Raw genomic sequence first — 17,951 nt, forward strand, 5'->3', positions numbered from 1 at the left:
ACAGGGCATAAGCTTGTGTCATCAAACATAATAATAATAATAATGATAATAATAATAATAATAATAATATTGCTTTATTTATAGAGGGTGACTCATTAGTCAAGGACTATTCTCCCTTGAGGCCCTCTTAAGGAGAATATAACACTGCACATTATATGAAGATAACAATAATTACTGTTTATTTTAACATGTTTAGTATTAAAATACTAAATTCCATTATCTATTAAAAGCACATACATGCTCATGATATCTCTTCTTAAATACTCTAATATTTTTAGCAGATTTTACATGTAGTGGAAGCTTGTTCCACAGAACTGTACCAGAGTATTAGAAGCTCTTTTTAAATTGCTCTTTGGTTTTGGTGGTAGAAGGTTTCCATGTGATATTGATCTCAACTGGTATTGTGCTGAAAAAGGCCTGAATAAATCTTGAAGATACTCTGGTGCAGTTCCAAGTAGACATTTATATAAAAGAAATGTCTTGTGAAAATCTATCCTGTCATATATTGTGAACCATTTGAGTCCTGTAAATAATGCTTTTGAGGGATGATCAATAGATGCATCTAAAATTACACGTGCTGCTCGTTTCTAAGTTTATAAATCCTGTTAAGCTCAGATTTAGCAGTTTCCCCATACATTTGAACAATAATCCATTGTTGTAAGAATATATGACTTGTAGTATAGATTACAAGTTTCCATAGGTAAATATTTCTTGATTCTGCTGAGTAGGGCAATTTTGGATGACAGTATTTTACAAACATAGGATTTGATCTTGGAAATATCCTGTACATATTGCCAAATGGACCCTTCAGCTGATGGCAGCTCATAAGATGCAAGAAATACAGGTAAAATATCTAAAATGTACACTGATATGTTGTGGACAGTTTTGCGACAAGCAATTCATTGATTTTATGAATGAGTGCTATCAAAACAACAAATCATCCATCAGTATCAGCACAGATTTGGGGGAATGATTTATTGGACTGGAACTGCAACTCAGTCAGATTTTGACAGAGAAAAAATGAAAATCAAATTCGTTCAAGTTCATTTTGATGTGAAACTTTATACCAGATATACTTTCAATCCATCAATTTCTTGAAAGATTTCAGGACAAAACAATATTCTTGATGCAGTGGTACATTTCTGAGTCACACATTACTTGGTCATATTCTAACAGAAAATGGTAAAAAATGGTAAAAGCAAAGTTTTTAAATCTAAAGTCTCATTACAAATTTGGTTTCAATCTATAGTCCTTTAAATTCATTGACCAGAGATAAAATTTGTGAAGCATAATAGATCAATACAGGCAGGCTAATGAATGTCACGATGTGTCCTCTCTATATACCATATATACTTACTTATAAGTTTAACTGCAAATAACATAGACCAAGATCTGCTATGGCAGAATGTGACAGTAGAATTGGGTCTGTGCAGTTTGCTAGGAGTCATTGGTAGAGCAAACGATATAGGCCAAGATGTGCCATTGCAGATTGTGACAGTAGAACTGTGCAGTTTGATAGGAGTCATTGGTAGAGTAAACAACATAGACCAAGATCTGCCAGTGCATTATGTAATAGTAGATAAGGTCAATGTTATTCGCAGTGGGACTGGACATAAAGGCAAGAATGGATGACAACATTGTAAAATCTTTTTTATAGTTACTTGATGAAAGATAAGCATGTACTACTAATAAGCACACACAGGCCTTCAGGTATTTGCAAACTTAAAGTGCATATATATATATATATATATATATATATATATATATATATATATATATATTTATATATATATATATATATATATATATATATATATATATCTCTGTGTGTGTGTGTGTAACATAAAACATCCAATTTGATTACTGTTTGATTATACTCCATCTCTAATTAAATGACAAGCATTCAGCGTATTTTTTTAATTTCTGTACTAATTTAGGCTTCATCATCTTGTTATCTTTCCTTTCCTTAACCAGCCATTGCTGTTCAATCTGTTGATAGGCATCAGATTTGAACATTTATACACAGTTGCAATGTATTACAATTCACTATCAAAAAGCACTTTTATTACAGTTTGCATTGGTGGGTTAATCTGGAGAGATTCTGTCTGGGGTCCCCATGTAAGAATATGACTCCCCCAATCCTATCTGTTCACCGACGTGTCAGATTCAAGTTGGGGTGCTCATTAAGAGCTAGAGGGAATAAATCTGCAGGGTCTTTGGATTCAGGATGATTCATCCATCCCTCCACATAAAGTCAGAACTTCCACTGCTCATATCATTCACATAGCCCCAATGTGGCCCCAATAATTGTGGTTTCATGATAATCTTGACCTATTGATGGATGATCCACCCTGGTCTCTCTCTGGAGGGAGGGAGGGATCTTATGTAGCAACAGGAATTCCCTCCTATACAACAAAACACACATTCTACATGTCATGCTTGGCTCATCACTGGTAATTTAAATACCAGAACAAGTGTTTGGGCCAGGTTGTTTCATTCAAGCCATGAGGGGTTCAGTATCCAAGGTCTATGATGCCAGGTGGAGACTCAAATATGATTGGTCTAGTAGGAATCCCTCTAACTTCCATTGTTGATTTCCTATCGAGGGCAATAGAGCTACCATTTCCATCACTTAAATTCTCTTAGAGCTCAGCAGTCTATTCAGATTTGCACCTTCCTGACCTCATTAAATATTTTGAGCTTCAAAGACTTATCTCCTGCTCTCATACTCTGATGAAACCTTTTTCAGCACATGATAGTCTACAAATGGCATCCAGTGTTAATGGTGGAGGAAACCTGGAAAACATTGGTAAGAACCACTGACCCATGGGAAGCTACTGGCAAGCTTTCTCAAATGCCCACATTGGTCAAGCCTGAGAATCAAACCCACATGGACAGAGATGAAATGGTAGGGATCAGTAAAGGCACATGCTTTAGACCACTCGGCCACACGGAACCATGGATGTAAGTATAACAAACACTGACAAGTCAGATGTAAGGGGGATCATAAATACTTGAACTGGGCAAGTGTAAAGTAGATGTATGAGGGAAAAGTTCACATAACCAAAAGGAACTTATGCTGGTCCACAACTTCCCATATCATTGCATAATTTGGTGAAATATCTCTTTCTACTGCTAAGTTAAGTAAAACAACAAACTTGAACATTATCAAACAAGAGTCCCTAGATGGGACTGGTGCTTAAGAGGATATAAAGAATCTAAAGGAATCCACCACAAGTCTGTTTCTTCCATTGTTTTATTATTTTTCACTGCTGAGTATTAAACATTCTTCAAGAACTTCAACATACCAAATTTGGTAACAAAATATTTTCTGATACAGCTGAGTTAACATGTTCACAATAAATTCAGTAACACAATTCGTCATGCCCTTTCAACTTAGCCATGATATCATGACTCACTGATCTTGTCTCTGATATTGTCTAGATATACCCACATCTAAAGCCATAATTAATATTTTGTTGTTATAAATAAACAGATTATAGAACTGGCATCATTAAGTGTATATTCTGATATATCTACAAACTGTGTTTGATAAAAATCCATTCACACACTTGTTTGCATTATCTTGTTCTCAAACCATTACAGATAAGAACCTAAATCATGAACTTTGAACTTGAAATCAATGAGCAAAGAACTAATATCAATGGGTTGTTAAAAGAACAACTAACTGCAGAAGCTGGTAAAAGTTAATTTGTAAATGTACAAGTCAGAGCACTCACAAGCTCCATGAAGTATATAAATCTAAGCAGTGACATTTGATATAACCTCAATGTCAAGTACATCAGCTTTTCCAACTCCCTCTCAATATTTCAGATGTTTGTGGTCATGTCTGTCACCAGGGACCAATGTAATACTGCAAGAAATGCTTTAGTGAAAACCCTATGTTAATGACACTGTTCATTCATGAGGAGTAACAATTGTTGTTGTTGTTGTTGTTCTAGGGTTTAACACCATTTTTCAACACAAGATAGGCTATACATGGCGGCCAGTATAACTGGTGGAGGAAGAACCCTGGAAAACCCAAGGAAGAACCACCGACCCACGAGAAGCTACTGGCAGGCTTTCCCACGTACCCACGCTAGCTGAGCCCTGGAATCGAACCCACGCAGACAGGGGTGAGATGGCAGTGATCCGGAATAGTGAGCGCTTTAGACCACTTGGCTACTCAGGGCCCCAGGAGTAGCAATAACATGAGTTTTAAATAGTTGTTATGCTGGAGGTAACATCAGCACCACTTCCATTCAAGACCAGCCACATACTGTTATAGTCTTTTAGTGAAATCCCTATGTAAATATGACCAACAACTCAGAAGAAGCAGTCATAAAAAATGTCAAGATGGTTGTCAAATCAGTATTTTCAAATGTTAGATCAGCATCAATTTAATATGGGACCAATAGCAAGTAGACTTTTAGTGAAAATGCCATGTCCGTAAAACAGCTGTTCATTGGGAAGAAGCCATAACAAGATTTTCACAATGGCCATTGGAAGCCATACTGTTAGGTGAATACGATTATCATGCGTCACCAGCTATGTATGTATGTATGTACTGCATATATATATATATATATATATATATATATATATATATATATATATATATATATACACACACACACACACACACACACACACACACTCACAGAGAGAGCAAGAATTGTCGTGGTGAAAACCCCATGTCATTACAACTAATTTAATTGCTCTGGAAGAGAAAGCAATCAAAAATTTTAAAGGTGGCAGCTATTTCTGTTGCTTTGTGAAGTAAAATCTGCACCATTTTTGTTCTGATAAAAAAAAATCATCACAAATATTCAGTTAAGTAGGCCCAATGTGATTACAATCATTTGTCCAGTAGCCACAACAAAAATGTTTCTGGAGGCCATATTTGTTATATCACAACAATGTTCTATGCGGACTAACTACATATAATAAAATGTGTTGATATAACCTGCAGCATATTTGATGTCAGATCAGGCCATTACTTCTTGGACCAATTAGATATCATAAGAAATTCTATAGCAATATGACTATTCTTCTAGAGGAGATGGGATAAGAGTTTTAAGATGGTGGCCATGTTGGAGATCATATCAGTAAGGTTTTCATCTAGGGCCAACTACATACCATAAGAATTCTTTCTGTGGAAACCCCATCATGATATGACCATCTGTTTATGAAGAGTAGTGAAAACAAGATTTTAAAAAATAGATGTTGTAGTGGTCACTCTGCAAGTCACATAGATATTACTTTCTTAAGACCATTTTGATTCTCAAAATAAGTCTTTTAATGCAAACCATCTGTTGATTTGACCAGCATAGCAGGTATCAAGTTTCTTTCAATTCACTCAAAACTGACAGTGTATGTGTCTGAATAACTGACAGTGTATGTGTCTGAATAACTGACAGTGTATGTGTCTGAATAACTGACAGTGCATGTGTCTGAATAACTGACAGTGTATGTGTCTGAATAACTGACAGTGTATGTGTCTGAATAACTGAGTGTATGTGTCTGAATAACTGACAGTGTATGTGTCTGAATAACTGACAGTGCATGTGTCTGAATAACTGACAGTGTATGTGTCTGAAAAACTGACAGTGCATGTGTCTGAATAACTGACAGTGTATGTGTCTGAATAACTGACAGTGTATGTGTCTGAATAACTGACAGTGTAGGTGTCTAAATAATTGACAGTGTATGTGTCTGAATAACTGACAGTGTATGTGTCTGAATAACTGACAGTGTATGTGTCTGAATAACTGTCAGTGTATGTGTCTGAATAACTGACAGTGTATGTGTCTGAATAACTGACAGTGTATGTGTCTGAATAACTCAGTGTATGTGTCTGAATAACTGACAGTGTATGTGTCTGAATAACTGTCAGTGTATGTGTCTGAATAACTGACAGTGTATGTGTCTGAATAACTGTCAGTGTATGTGTCTGAATACATAAGCCATAAGCTTCTGCCACATACTGCATACTTGATGCAAGTAAAAAAAATTCATCTTTCTTACAAAAATTGCAGGAGTATAGTAATTTGTCAATATGTGTATCTTCTAATAATATACAGAAGAGGTACCAAGTTTCACAAGAATCCATTTAAATGACTGCAAGGTAAGTTCCATTCACCATATTCTGTTGCACATTTGCAATGGCAAGACAAAAGGGCAATAACTCTGACAAAAATTACTTGATGACCCATTGAAAACTGTAAGACTAGCTGTGTTTTCAAAATTCTGACAGAATACACAAAGCTCTGAGTCAAAAATGGGAATAATTATAAATGTGACTAAAAAGTTTCACCTCTAGCTAGTTTACTGTTCTATAGTAGCCACTGTAAACATTATCATGTACAAAATAAGCTAGCACGCCACCTCTGAATAAACTATTACGTTTCACTAGGTACTAAATATTATGCCAACAATTGACAAAAGTAATCTGGACAATAAAAAGTAGGCTACTTTTCTAACAAAAGATTTTTTTGCAATTTGTATCTTTACCCTTGAATTCTTAATCATTTTACAAATGAAAATTGTAATTTTTAATTGACAAACTGTGACACCACCAATTACCTAAACTCTGACCATCCACCCATCCATATAATAAAACACTTATATACCTACTGTGACAGGGCATAAACATTTAGAAAGACATTTTTTCTATGATATCAAAGTATAGATATTGTAATGAGTTGATAAAAACCAGAAATTAGTTTTGTTTTTGTATTATTTTTTCTTTTAAACCATTGATATTACAACTGCTTGCAAAGCTATTAACACTGTCCAAGCGTGGAAGAAAAGCTTTTACTGGGTGAAAGACACGAGCTTCAAGTAATCTTGCAGTGATAGCAGAAGTGCAAACATAGTCATAGGTCAATAATTACTTTGATCATAGGTCACTACTAGTGAGGCCTCACATGAAAAGCAAAGACCTTCAGAGTAGGTCTAGCACGGATGATTTTTTGGGGGTTTTGTGGGTAAGGCCATATTTTAGCAACTGACAGGCTATGCATAGTGGCCAGTATATTTGGTGTATGAAGAACTTTGGAAGACCTTGGCAAAAACCAGCAGTCCATGGGAATGGGAAGTGAATTGTAAGCTTTCTCACATACCTTTATTGGTCAAGCCAAGTATCAAACCCATGTGGACAGATTTGAGATGTGAGTGATCTGTACCTCAGACTACTCAGCCACTCATGGCCACCCTAGCATGGCTCATTCTATATGGCTATAAGCAAAAATAGAAAGTTAATCTGTGTTAGTAAAGTACACAATGTAGGGCACAGTGACCCTCTTTGGTTGTAAGGGTGTAGATGCATCCAGTTGTCAGGTTTCTTGCTCTGAGCTTTAACAGCACCAAAAGAATGCATTTTAACAAAAAAATTATAACATAGTGAAGCATAATATATATGCGACAGACCTATATTTCAATAAGTCTGTGTAATATATCAAGATCAATTAGAACAGTATGCATTAAACAATTTCATGTGGTCATGAGCTAAATGCAACATCTTAAACTAAGCTAGTTAAAGATAAAATATAGGTCATGATGTACTACTTCTTTAGGTGTAAGGGTAAGTTTAGTTACAGTGGTGTATATCATCATCAAATTACTAGCACAAATTGAGTCTAAAAAGTGAAAATCAAATACAAATTTAAACCCAAATCAATGAATGTAAAATATGGGCCATAACAACCTACTTCTGAAATGAAGTCATTACAGTCACCTTTTTACTTTTAGTGCAGTACTAAGAGTATATAACCATCTAATTTAATAAATTCAAGCTTGAACATCAGAAACATCACATCAAAGAAATCCCAGTGTAGTGCAAAGTATGAGTCACAGTGATCTACTTTTAAAATGATGGTGTAGTACTTGCCAAGATGCATACTCTCACAACAGGTTTCATGATTCCAGGTATAACAGTATAACAGTATAACAGTATAATAGAGATGAAAAACCAATGTGCTGTAAGGGTACAAAATTTTGTAGTGGTAATTTCTGTTGGGGTCAGTGTGACACAAATGCATTAAGTTTGACATATGGGTTTGTCTCACCTTAAATTGTTGGCTGCTAGGGATGGAATTGGCTCTGTTTGGGGCATGAATTAAATTTTAAGTAAGACTCACATGGTGAATGGTTAGAGTCAGATAAGTGTGTGTGTATGTGTGAGATTTTGATTTTTAATGTAGCTTTAAAAAAAATTCAGTCATATCGCTATGATGTCTGCAGTGTGACAGTTTATAGTGATGTCTAGCACTGGGACATCATGCCACAGACATGTAGCATGATGTCCTACCCAGTCACATTATCTTGACACCAGACCGACCAGTCCTAACACTAACCTCTTAACGCTGAGTACCAAGAGAAGCAGCTGCTAGTACTATTTTATAAGTCTTTGGAATGACTCAGCCAGTGTTCAAACCTTCGACCTCCCACATCTGAGACAGATGCACTAACCACTAAGCCACTGGAGCAGTTTCATCTAGGGTAGACAGACATTCTTGTCACCCCTCTGTAACTCATGATGAACCAGGGACCATGTGACACTGAGTGCTCCTATACCCCTTTCATCAAGGGACATGATGATGCCCAGCCACTCTCCAGCGTCCTTGACTATGATGATGATGATGATCTCTCTCCTCACTGACTCAGGTGAATTCTAGACAGAATCTGTGGCAATGACACCTTCTCTTAGGCCCTCCCCTTCATCTCAAATGGATGAGGAAGAGGAGGTTTGGTCCTTTGATAATGACCATATTAGCTTGATTCTGATGACTGTAATAAGACAATATCTGATGTAGAAGAGCGGCAATATTATTGATCCCAGGACAAGAAAAAACTTGACAATTTAGGTTGGGTATTATATTTTATTTGAAGGAAATAGCTCCATACCTGTACTGCACAGTGGAATAGCTCAATCAAGATGATTGAAGTCCCAAATAGGCTAGAGTGAGAGAGAAAAGGGAAGAAATATGGGAACACCAACCTTTGGTCAACAGTGATTTGGAAAAGGCCAGAAGCAACCAGGTGATGCTGACATGCCAGCAATTTGATCAGTCACTCTGTTACATGATGAAATTTGTTCTATAGGTATAACAGAATGGCTAAATGAATTTCTTATACATTTTGTAACTCTAAAGAGAAATCAAATCATTCAAATGTCATGTTCAATTTCATTTTGTTATGTAATTTATTCCATTGTTATTTTTACATACAGGGTCTTGTGTTGTTCCATTTTATATCTTTCCTCAGATCATGGTATTCCGGCCATTAATTTCATATTTTATTTTATTTTTTACTTGACTGTGCAATAACACCTTCAATCGTCTCCTAGATAAAGATGACACCATAATGACTGGGGACCTCACATCATCCCCCACCTCATGACACCACAATGAGTGAGGACCTCACACCATCCCCATCTCATGACACCATAACGAGTGGAGAACTCACACCATCCCCCACCTCATGACACCATAATGAATGGGGACCTCACACTATCCCTTACCTCATGACAGCAAGATTATTGGGGACCTCGCACCATCCCCCACCTCATGACACCATGATATTTATAAAGTTTCATGATAATCCATCAAAAGAGGCCCAAGTGAACCTGAAATTGCTCACTTACCTAACATTTGCCTAAAGAGCAGCTGGCCAAAAAAATCTAGGTCAGAAGGATACTTTCTGCAGACATTTCTTCCAATGCCTGATTTCATATGAAAAAAATCTTGTTTCAATGTTGTTCTATTTTGAATCTTCATCAATATACAATGGCATAAGAGTGACAGTTGTCCAATTCAGAAAGAATGATATGCCAGATGCTTTTTGGTAAAGTTTTCATGCTACACTTTTAATAATGTGGCAATATTCAATTTCTGATGGGCATTATTTGTATAAACTTTAAAGCCCTTTATGGCATGGTGTTTTCTGTTAAATCTGATCAAATTCTGTTCAGTGATTTTTAAAAGAAGCAATTTAATAGCTATTCTGACTTTAGTAATAGTGTCCATATTTGATGGTAGATTTGCATCATTTGTAAGAATCTGAATACCCTTCCTGCCAGGACACCTTCTGACAAGTTTGGTCCATTTCTGCTGAGAGGTTTCTGTATGAAGTCATTGAAAGTTTGAAACACAATTCTCAGAAGATTCTATTTTGAAAAATATATATCAATTATCAATATAGTGTTTAGACTTGCATAAAAAATAACTTCAAAGATTGATGTATATATCGTTTAATAACGTCTTTAGTAAGACTACCACTATACTCTCACAAAATCATGATGTTGTCAAGTTTTAGGAAAGAAGCCACACACTTTAACATGCTGTAATATTATCAAATGTAATCCATGCATGTTATATAACACTGATATTGGGGTTAAAGTACTGTACAGATTCTATCATTCTGGATTTTCAACAAATAATCAGCAATGACATAGATAATATTAATTGAATATAGATCTCTTTAGAAGCTGCATTTTTGTTCAGTCATATATATATATATATATATATATATATATATATAGAGAGAGAGAGAGAGAGAGAGAGAGTAATTATCCAAAATGACTTATGAATTAGTGATTTATTATATACCACTGACATTCCCTCCCACATTACAGTTACAGGGACAAGCAGACAAGCAGAATTCTTGGGTCAGAAAAGCATGATAAATGAAAGAAACAAGTGTTGATGGTACAAAGAATTGTAACATGCATACTAATCACCCATGCATGACACTTACCAGTTTAGACATTTCTGTTGAGGATCCCTGATAAGAAGCTTTGATGATTTTATGCATTTGAAAATAAAATAAGCTCCATGTGCCATCATTTGATTATAATAAGTTGCATGCAGTTTGATGCAGCATAACAGCATGCAACAAGCACTTTGTGAGCAGACATTGCAACATGCATACTTAATGCCAGCTGTGCCATGACCCTGTTATAGATTGTAACACGATAAAGATATACCTGATTCTGCTACTTGATCAATGTCAGCACTGGGTGGTGCTGAAGAAACCAGTTGCCATGGTGAAGTGATGCCAGCAGAGTGATATTTATGGCCAGCATTAGCTTCTATAGATCCCAGAAATTTACCTTCTGTGGCTTGTATATTTGTAACTGGCTCTTCAGCAGTGTGAAGGTCCTCTTGGATACCCATTAATTGTGTGCTGTGCTGATACTGATCCTGCTGTCCCAGCTTAATAGACTGGGATGTAGATTTTCTTTTCAGGGGCATACTCTGGTTTGGAGTGTTTTGGCACTCTTCAGCCACTGTCTGGTTTGGAGTGTTTTGGCACTTTTCAGCCACTGTCTGGTTTGGAGTGTTTTGGCACTCTTCAGCCACTGTCTGGTTTGGAGTGTTTTGGCACTTTTCAGCCACTGTCTGGTTTGAAGTGTTTTGGCACTTTTCAGCCACTGTCTGGTTTGGAGTGTTTTGGCACTCTTCAGCCACTGTCTGATTTGGAGTGTTTTGGTGCACCTTATTTATTTCAGGGAGTGACAATTTTTTATGTGCAGCTATTTTACTTGCAGATTTAGCAGAAGTTGCTAGAGCTGAGCTATAACCTGAGGATTCAGCATCTAGGTTTTAGGCATAAAAGAAAAATAAGATTAAGATTATAAGTTAAATACCTGTGTTTTATTAATCTTTAGAAAAAATAATTAAGCAATGAACTCCTGATCGTTCAATTTCAGTTTGAGATATTGGAAATATGTAACACTTATATTATATGGCAGGATCATACTCAAAGATAGCACCACCCATTTTTCAACATTCCAAGAAAACACAAAGGTCTCCAGAAACAGGCCCATCCCTTTAATATTTTGTGCCAATTTCTGTGTTTGTCCTGTGACAAGTACCTGATACATTTTCTATAAGACTAACTCTAAGAATTTCTTAAATATTAAATTGTTTATAATTTTTCTAAAAATTACTCTTTAAGTTTATTTGATAATTACTATCAACTATTATATAAATTATCACACCTTGCTATTTTCAATCTGATGTTACCTTTTTCTTTGATCTTTTCAATCACACTCATAGCTCTAGATAAGCAGCATATCCACTTATTTTAGGCAAACAAATAGACTAAAATGCATAAAGAAATGTTTGAATGCATCAAAGTCATGCAAAGTATTTTAATTTAAAGCACTAAATCAAAACAGAAGTTAGTGTATTCATCCTGCCATAAGCACAGTATTGTTTTATTGTGGCATGTTCAATCAACTATCCTTCCAGAAGTTTCCAATTTTTTTTCAGTATTTGAAATGATAGTTCTTGAAAACACTCACTCAGAGACATAATCAAATGCACCCTGATTTAGTCTTGATTACTATCTCATTGTATGCATTCTAAAAACTATGATTAACATCTTAATAATTAACACTCAGTCTGGTAATGTAAGTTTGTTTTTGCAGTATCAGCAAAACATCTTGATAATTAACACTCAGTCTGGTAATGTAAGTTTGTTTTTGCAGTATCAGCAAAACATCTTGATGATTAACACTCAGTCTGGTAATGTAAGTTTGTTTTTGCAGTATCAGCAAAACATCTTGATGATTAACACTCAGTCTGGTAATGTAAGTTTGTTTTTGCAGTATCAGCAAAACATCTTGATGATTAACACTCAGTCTGGTAATGTAAGTTTGTTTTTGCAGTATCAGCAAAACATCTTGATGATTAACACTCAGTCTGGTAATGTAAGTATGTTTTTGCAGTATCAGCAAAACATAGTGCATCACATTTTTTAAACAAAACACAATTATTGCCAACCACAGAGAGTAAAATACCCAATTCATCAAACTCTTTTTCATTAAGGTCTTTTCTAATAATTAATATGTGTTAGACATCTAGTGAAAGATCATGACTGGTCATCAATAATTGATTAATAATCGATTAATTTATCCATATAATGTCTTTCTAAAGCTAGGGCTTTTTATTTTTAAGGAAACTTAAGCTTGAAACAATGAGGATGGAGCAGAACTAAACTTGACCAAAATCTATCACATAAATTATAATTAAATAAGTGATCATTTCACTGAAAGTGATTAATTCTTTCCCATATTGCAACAGAACTAATAAGCACACTCTTTAATTGTCAGACAAGAACTGTGGGGTTATCGTCCAAGAAATATGTTAAGTACATTGAGCAATAATCATGAATCTCAATGTTTAAACTTGTTGCTGGTTGGGTCTTTAAAACCATGGTTTGCTAAAGTCAAGATCATTAATCAAAGGTACAACCTATACATCTATATGTTCTACAATATCTTGTTTAGAGAAATGATTTATCCACATTAGACATGAGTAAAATGGCTTAGTGTTATCCAGATACATTTACTTCTGGACTTAAACTGTTTACTGGGTGGACATTTTTAATGACGGGAGATTTAGCTGGAAGGAGTTGAGAGGTCCTCTCCAGAAAAGTGCTGCATCACATACTTTGGAAAAAGCTGACCAGTTTAGGTTTTTTTTCTTCCTGTTAAGAAGAATTTAATATACACAAACGTAGAAATCTATTGGATAAGTCAGCTCCACACTCTTTATACAGTAGGGATCTAGTCCAAGCTAGTTGGAAATTTTCCATTACAAATTTTCCCTTTATATTTTTTCAATGTGGCCCATATTTGACAATGCATCATCATTTGGATTATTTGATGATGTACTAAAACGTCAAATTAATGAGTAGAATCACAGAAAATTCAACAGTCACAGGAACAAGACAAATGTGTTTCATATAGCCAAAAATAGGCAAGTGTGATGACATTCATAGTGAACATGTGACCAAATTATTTATACTAGATAACTGCAAACCGAATATTCTTTCAGCAATATATACCAAGAATGAAACAGTATTTTAAAAGACTCATCACAAAGGAAATTGTGAAATATACATGCATATTTGATTACCTTTATATTCCTTGAAAGCTGACTTGCTGGCCTTCTTTTTCAACTTTTTCTCAACTTTAGGTGACAAAAGAGGGACAACACTCTTTTTAGTTTGCTGACTAGAGGATATAAAGTTGTCTCCCCTACCTAGATAAAAATTATATATGTATTGACATGATTTAAAAAAATACAAAATATTTTATCAAAGTTTGTCTCATTAACATGTAACATTCAAGCAAGTTTTATTTAAACCAATACACTTTTAAAAAGTAACACAGGTTAATGACATTGATATTCTGCCAAATTTCAATATGAAGTAAAATAACAAAAGTGAGTGATTTTATTCTTCTTAATAGATCTTTAGGTTCTTATCATCTCATTGTAAGAAATTACTATCATACAAGAATAAACAAAAATTAAAGAACATGGTAGCCAGGACCTGCATGTTTAACCACAATCATAGCTCTGAAATGAAACGTGTGAACTTGACACTAAAGTCAAAAGGGGAAATGGAGCATGTCATCACAGAACGAATTGAAATAGCATCATAATGATTCATTAAGCACAGGAACAAAATCCATCAAGAGGTTTAGGAAATATAAGGAAATAAAACCTTTCTTTAACCAAACATTAATGCAAATGGGATATGACTGTAACCCTGACTACAAAATCAAAGAGCAAAAACACATGTCGCCGGATGAATAGTCTTTGCTTCATTATGATTCATCCCAAGCCTAAAGAAAATCAAGGATTTTTGAAAATATGTGCAAATGAAAAACTTTAACCTAAACTTTAACAAACAGTTGATGCTGATGTGTGTGCTACTGGAAAAGTGAAATGTCCTGCTTCCCACAAATATTGGACCAAAAAATATTAAATATAAACTTTGAGTTACCTTTCTGTCTTTTGCTGGGCTCTGAAACAATTAGATATTGTACATTAATAGGCATGACATAAAGACAGCCAATAGACTGAATAATTTCACTTGATCTTTGTTTGTAAAATATTTACATACATGTAAGAATGTAATAATCCTAATTCATGTCAAAAAATGTTGCAAATAAGACAATAACACCCTGCAGGTAATGAGTTTAATATTTTATTGCTTCAAAAAGGTGAATATTATTAACAAGTACTTATCTAAAATAAAATTTTGTAGAATGAAAAACTTCTTTTAGCAATACTATCATGCAAACTTCCAATATGGCTGATTATAGTCCATTATCACTAGCTTTTATTTTGGTCCTTGAAGAGAAAATTCAATATACTTAAAACTGAGATTAATTCCTTTCAGAAATTGGATGGTATCATTTTATATGTGACTGATTTTGGACTCAGAAATAGTATTAGATATATGCACCATAATACATAAATCAATATTTATTAGTATATTGTGCAATAAAAAAAACAGATATTAATAAGGGATGTTGAGGAAAGTATGTATTTTTAAAAGCAATTATTCAATTAACAAACATTAAACACAGTGACAAAAATAAGCATTAAACAAAGTGAAAGATTATATCAGGCACGTGCAATCTACAAATCCATGGGCTGGATTCAGAATGCAATCTGGTATTATCTGCTTTTTTACATCATTGTGTTTGGCTTTAAAAATTGCTTTATCCGGCCCACACCCTGGAGGAAAGGAAATTGCACATGCATGTCGTATACAGACAATTTCATTTTCCTTACATGTATGATCAGTTTTACTTCAATTAAAAAGCAGTTCAGTCTAACCTCCAATTCAAGGTTCTGAGATATGGAGTATGAAATAATTACTGCAATGTCTGAAGTTGTTTTTTGTTTGTTTTCTTTTTGAATACCATCTACAGTAATTTGTTTTCATACTGTTAATTGAGAAAGATTCTAAATATTGTTATGTTGTAAATTTTCATAAAGAGAATTTCGTACTTTTGTAAAATATTTCTTACTTAGGAATCTTAGCTACAAAATATAGCACTTTTTCAATTACTAGTTAATTTTAATTACCAAATGCTCAAAAAATGTATAACAATATACTAGGATGATGGTTCCCAAACAGTGGGTCATGGACCTCCAGGGGCCATGGTGCTAATCCAAGGGGTCTTTGACTGACTGACTGAATAATATGTCTTGCACATATACGACTACTTTCCAAATTGATGTATTTGTTGTTATGATGAATAAAATGTAAATTAATTTACAGTGGTTACTGAGTTCATAATATTTTTTTGTCACTATGTTTTTTCCCAACTAATGTAGCCCAAAACTACAACTATAAGCATGTTGGGGTCCGCAAAATTTTCTGAAGTTAAGAAGGCATCCCCATACTCAAAAAGGTTGGTAACCACAGTACAAGGCTAAACTGCTTTCAGTGTGGGAGTTATAGTTATTATATTATTTTCAAGATAGACTGAAAACTGCATTTCTACAATATGGCATATATTAATTTCCTATGTTGGAAAACTTCCTGTTGGGTGTGCATCCTACTGACCCTAATATCCAGACACTAAAAAATAATCATCTCTCTCTTTCATTCCAGATAATTCATGTACTAGCAAAATTATAAATTTTCACAAATACTGTTAGGAAAAATAATATCTTTATTGTCACAATCGTGTATCGATGATCCCAGCAAGTACAATGTCTAAGTAGGTCAGCTGTGTTGCAATATATCTTTGTTGATTTAAAAATAACAAACAAAAATATTTATAAAAAAATAAACACATTTAAGATAATGTTTTCATTTTCTTATACAGATAATGAATCCATGTTGCATTTCTGGTGTTTGTTTTTCTTTGATAGTCTGTATATTGTGCGTATGTACTGACACTGATGACAACTGGAAACTGCCTTTAAATATAACACATTCTAAGACTGATATTGTTATATTTATAACACATTCTAAGACTGATATTGTTATATTTATAACATATTCTAAGACTGATAGTGTTATATTTATAACACATTCTAAGACTGATATTGTTATATTTATAACACATTCTAAGACTGATAGTGTTATATTTATAACACATTCTAAGATTAATATTGTTTCATAACATAAACATTAGCTTTTACAACAGAATGTATTATCCAAATAATACACATCCATTTATATTATTTAGCTCTGAAAATCTGAAATATAATAAACATTTTTATTTAAAAGTCTTTAAGTAATCTAGACACTCAAAATCCATATATATCATCATTGTCCTAAATATGGGACTGTCCATAAATGACGTCACGCACCTAGGGGGGAGGGGGGTCACACATTTGTGACAATGTGTGACGAGGGGAAGGAATTTGTTTAAAAAATGTGTGTCGAAGAGGTGTGGTAGGGGTAAAATTTTGGCCAAAATTGCGTGACGTCATTTATGGATGGCCCCTAAGCAATGCAGCCAATTCACTTGGACTAGGTCAGGAATTTAATTGCAGTTCAAACTCTATTTATAGGTTTGGGATTATCAGTGGTAATTTTGCTGGTGAATAAAACTGACATAGACATTGTGAATGCTTTATTAAAAATAATGAAAACTCAGTTTAGTTTACTGGAAATAGGAAGGACCCCCCCCCAAAAAAAAAAATAATTACACACATATTTAAATCTATATTTCAACAGTTTATACTGGAATTGATGAGCACCAATGCTTTATTTCCCTTTGTGCACTTGCCATATGTATAAGCCTGCAATCACATGTCAGCTTGGTGTAATTCTGATGACCATTCATTTTAGACAGCCAAGAGATATACTACTTAAGTCTACCAACTGTCACATTATAAAAGATTGTTTTCCTTTTACCATTAAAAAGCTTGTGGTTTGTTTCATTTATGGGTCTTTTTGCTGTTTGTTGTGGAGTGCGTCAGCTGTTTTGATTGTTGCATATTGACAACACCTTTACCCACTTGATAATTACTATAAAGTGGTTATGCAACCTGAGATTCAACATTCAATTAGCAGGTTTTGAGTACAGTTAAAACATTCATCAGTTTATATTCCAAAATTTCCAAAAAAAATTCATCAGATCTAAAAATGCAAAAAGATCTTTCAAGGTGTCTGGATAATAT

General features: G+C 34.3%; 1 protein-coding gene across 1 annotated transcript in view; it reads right to left on the bottom strand.

Moving 5' to 3' along the window:
- Positions 1–17,951, bottom strand: part of LOC149796461 (uncharacterized) — a 170,775-nt gene that overhangs the window by 79,124 nt on the left and 73,700 nt on the right. The window contains exons 8-9 of the mRNA XM_089960569.1: positions 14,803–14,823; positions 13,929–14,054 (exon numbers count right to left, since the gene is read on the bottom strand). Coding sequence (XP_089816695.1) covers positions 13,929–14,054; positions 14,803–14,823 — 147 coding nt within the window. The remainder of the gene's footprint in view (positions 1–13,928; positions 14,055–14,802; positions 14,824–17,951) is intronic.

The sequence above is a fragment of the Sinohyriopsis cumingii genome, chromosome 6 (genome assembly GCF_028554795.1).
Source record: "Sinohyriopsis cumingii isolate HCF-2022 chromosome 6, ASM2855479v2, whole genome shotgun sequence".
NCBI classification, from domain to species: Eukaryota; Metazoa; Mollusca; class Bivalvia; order Unionida; family Unionidae; genus Sinohyriopsis; species Sinohyriopsis cumingii.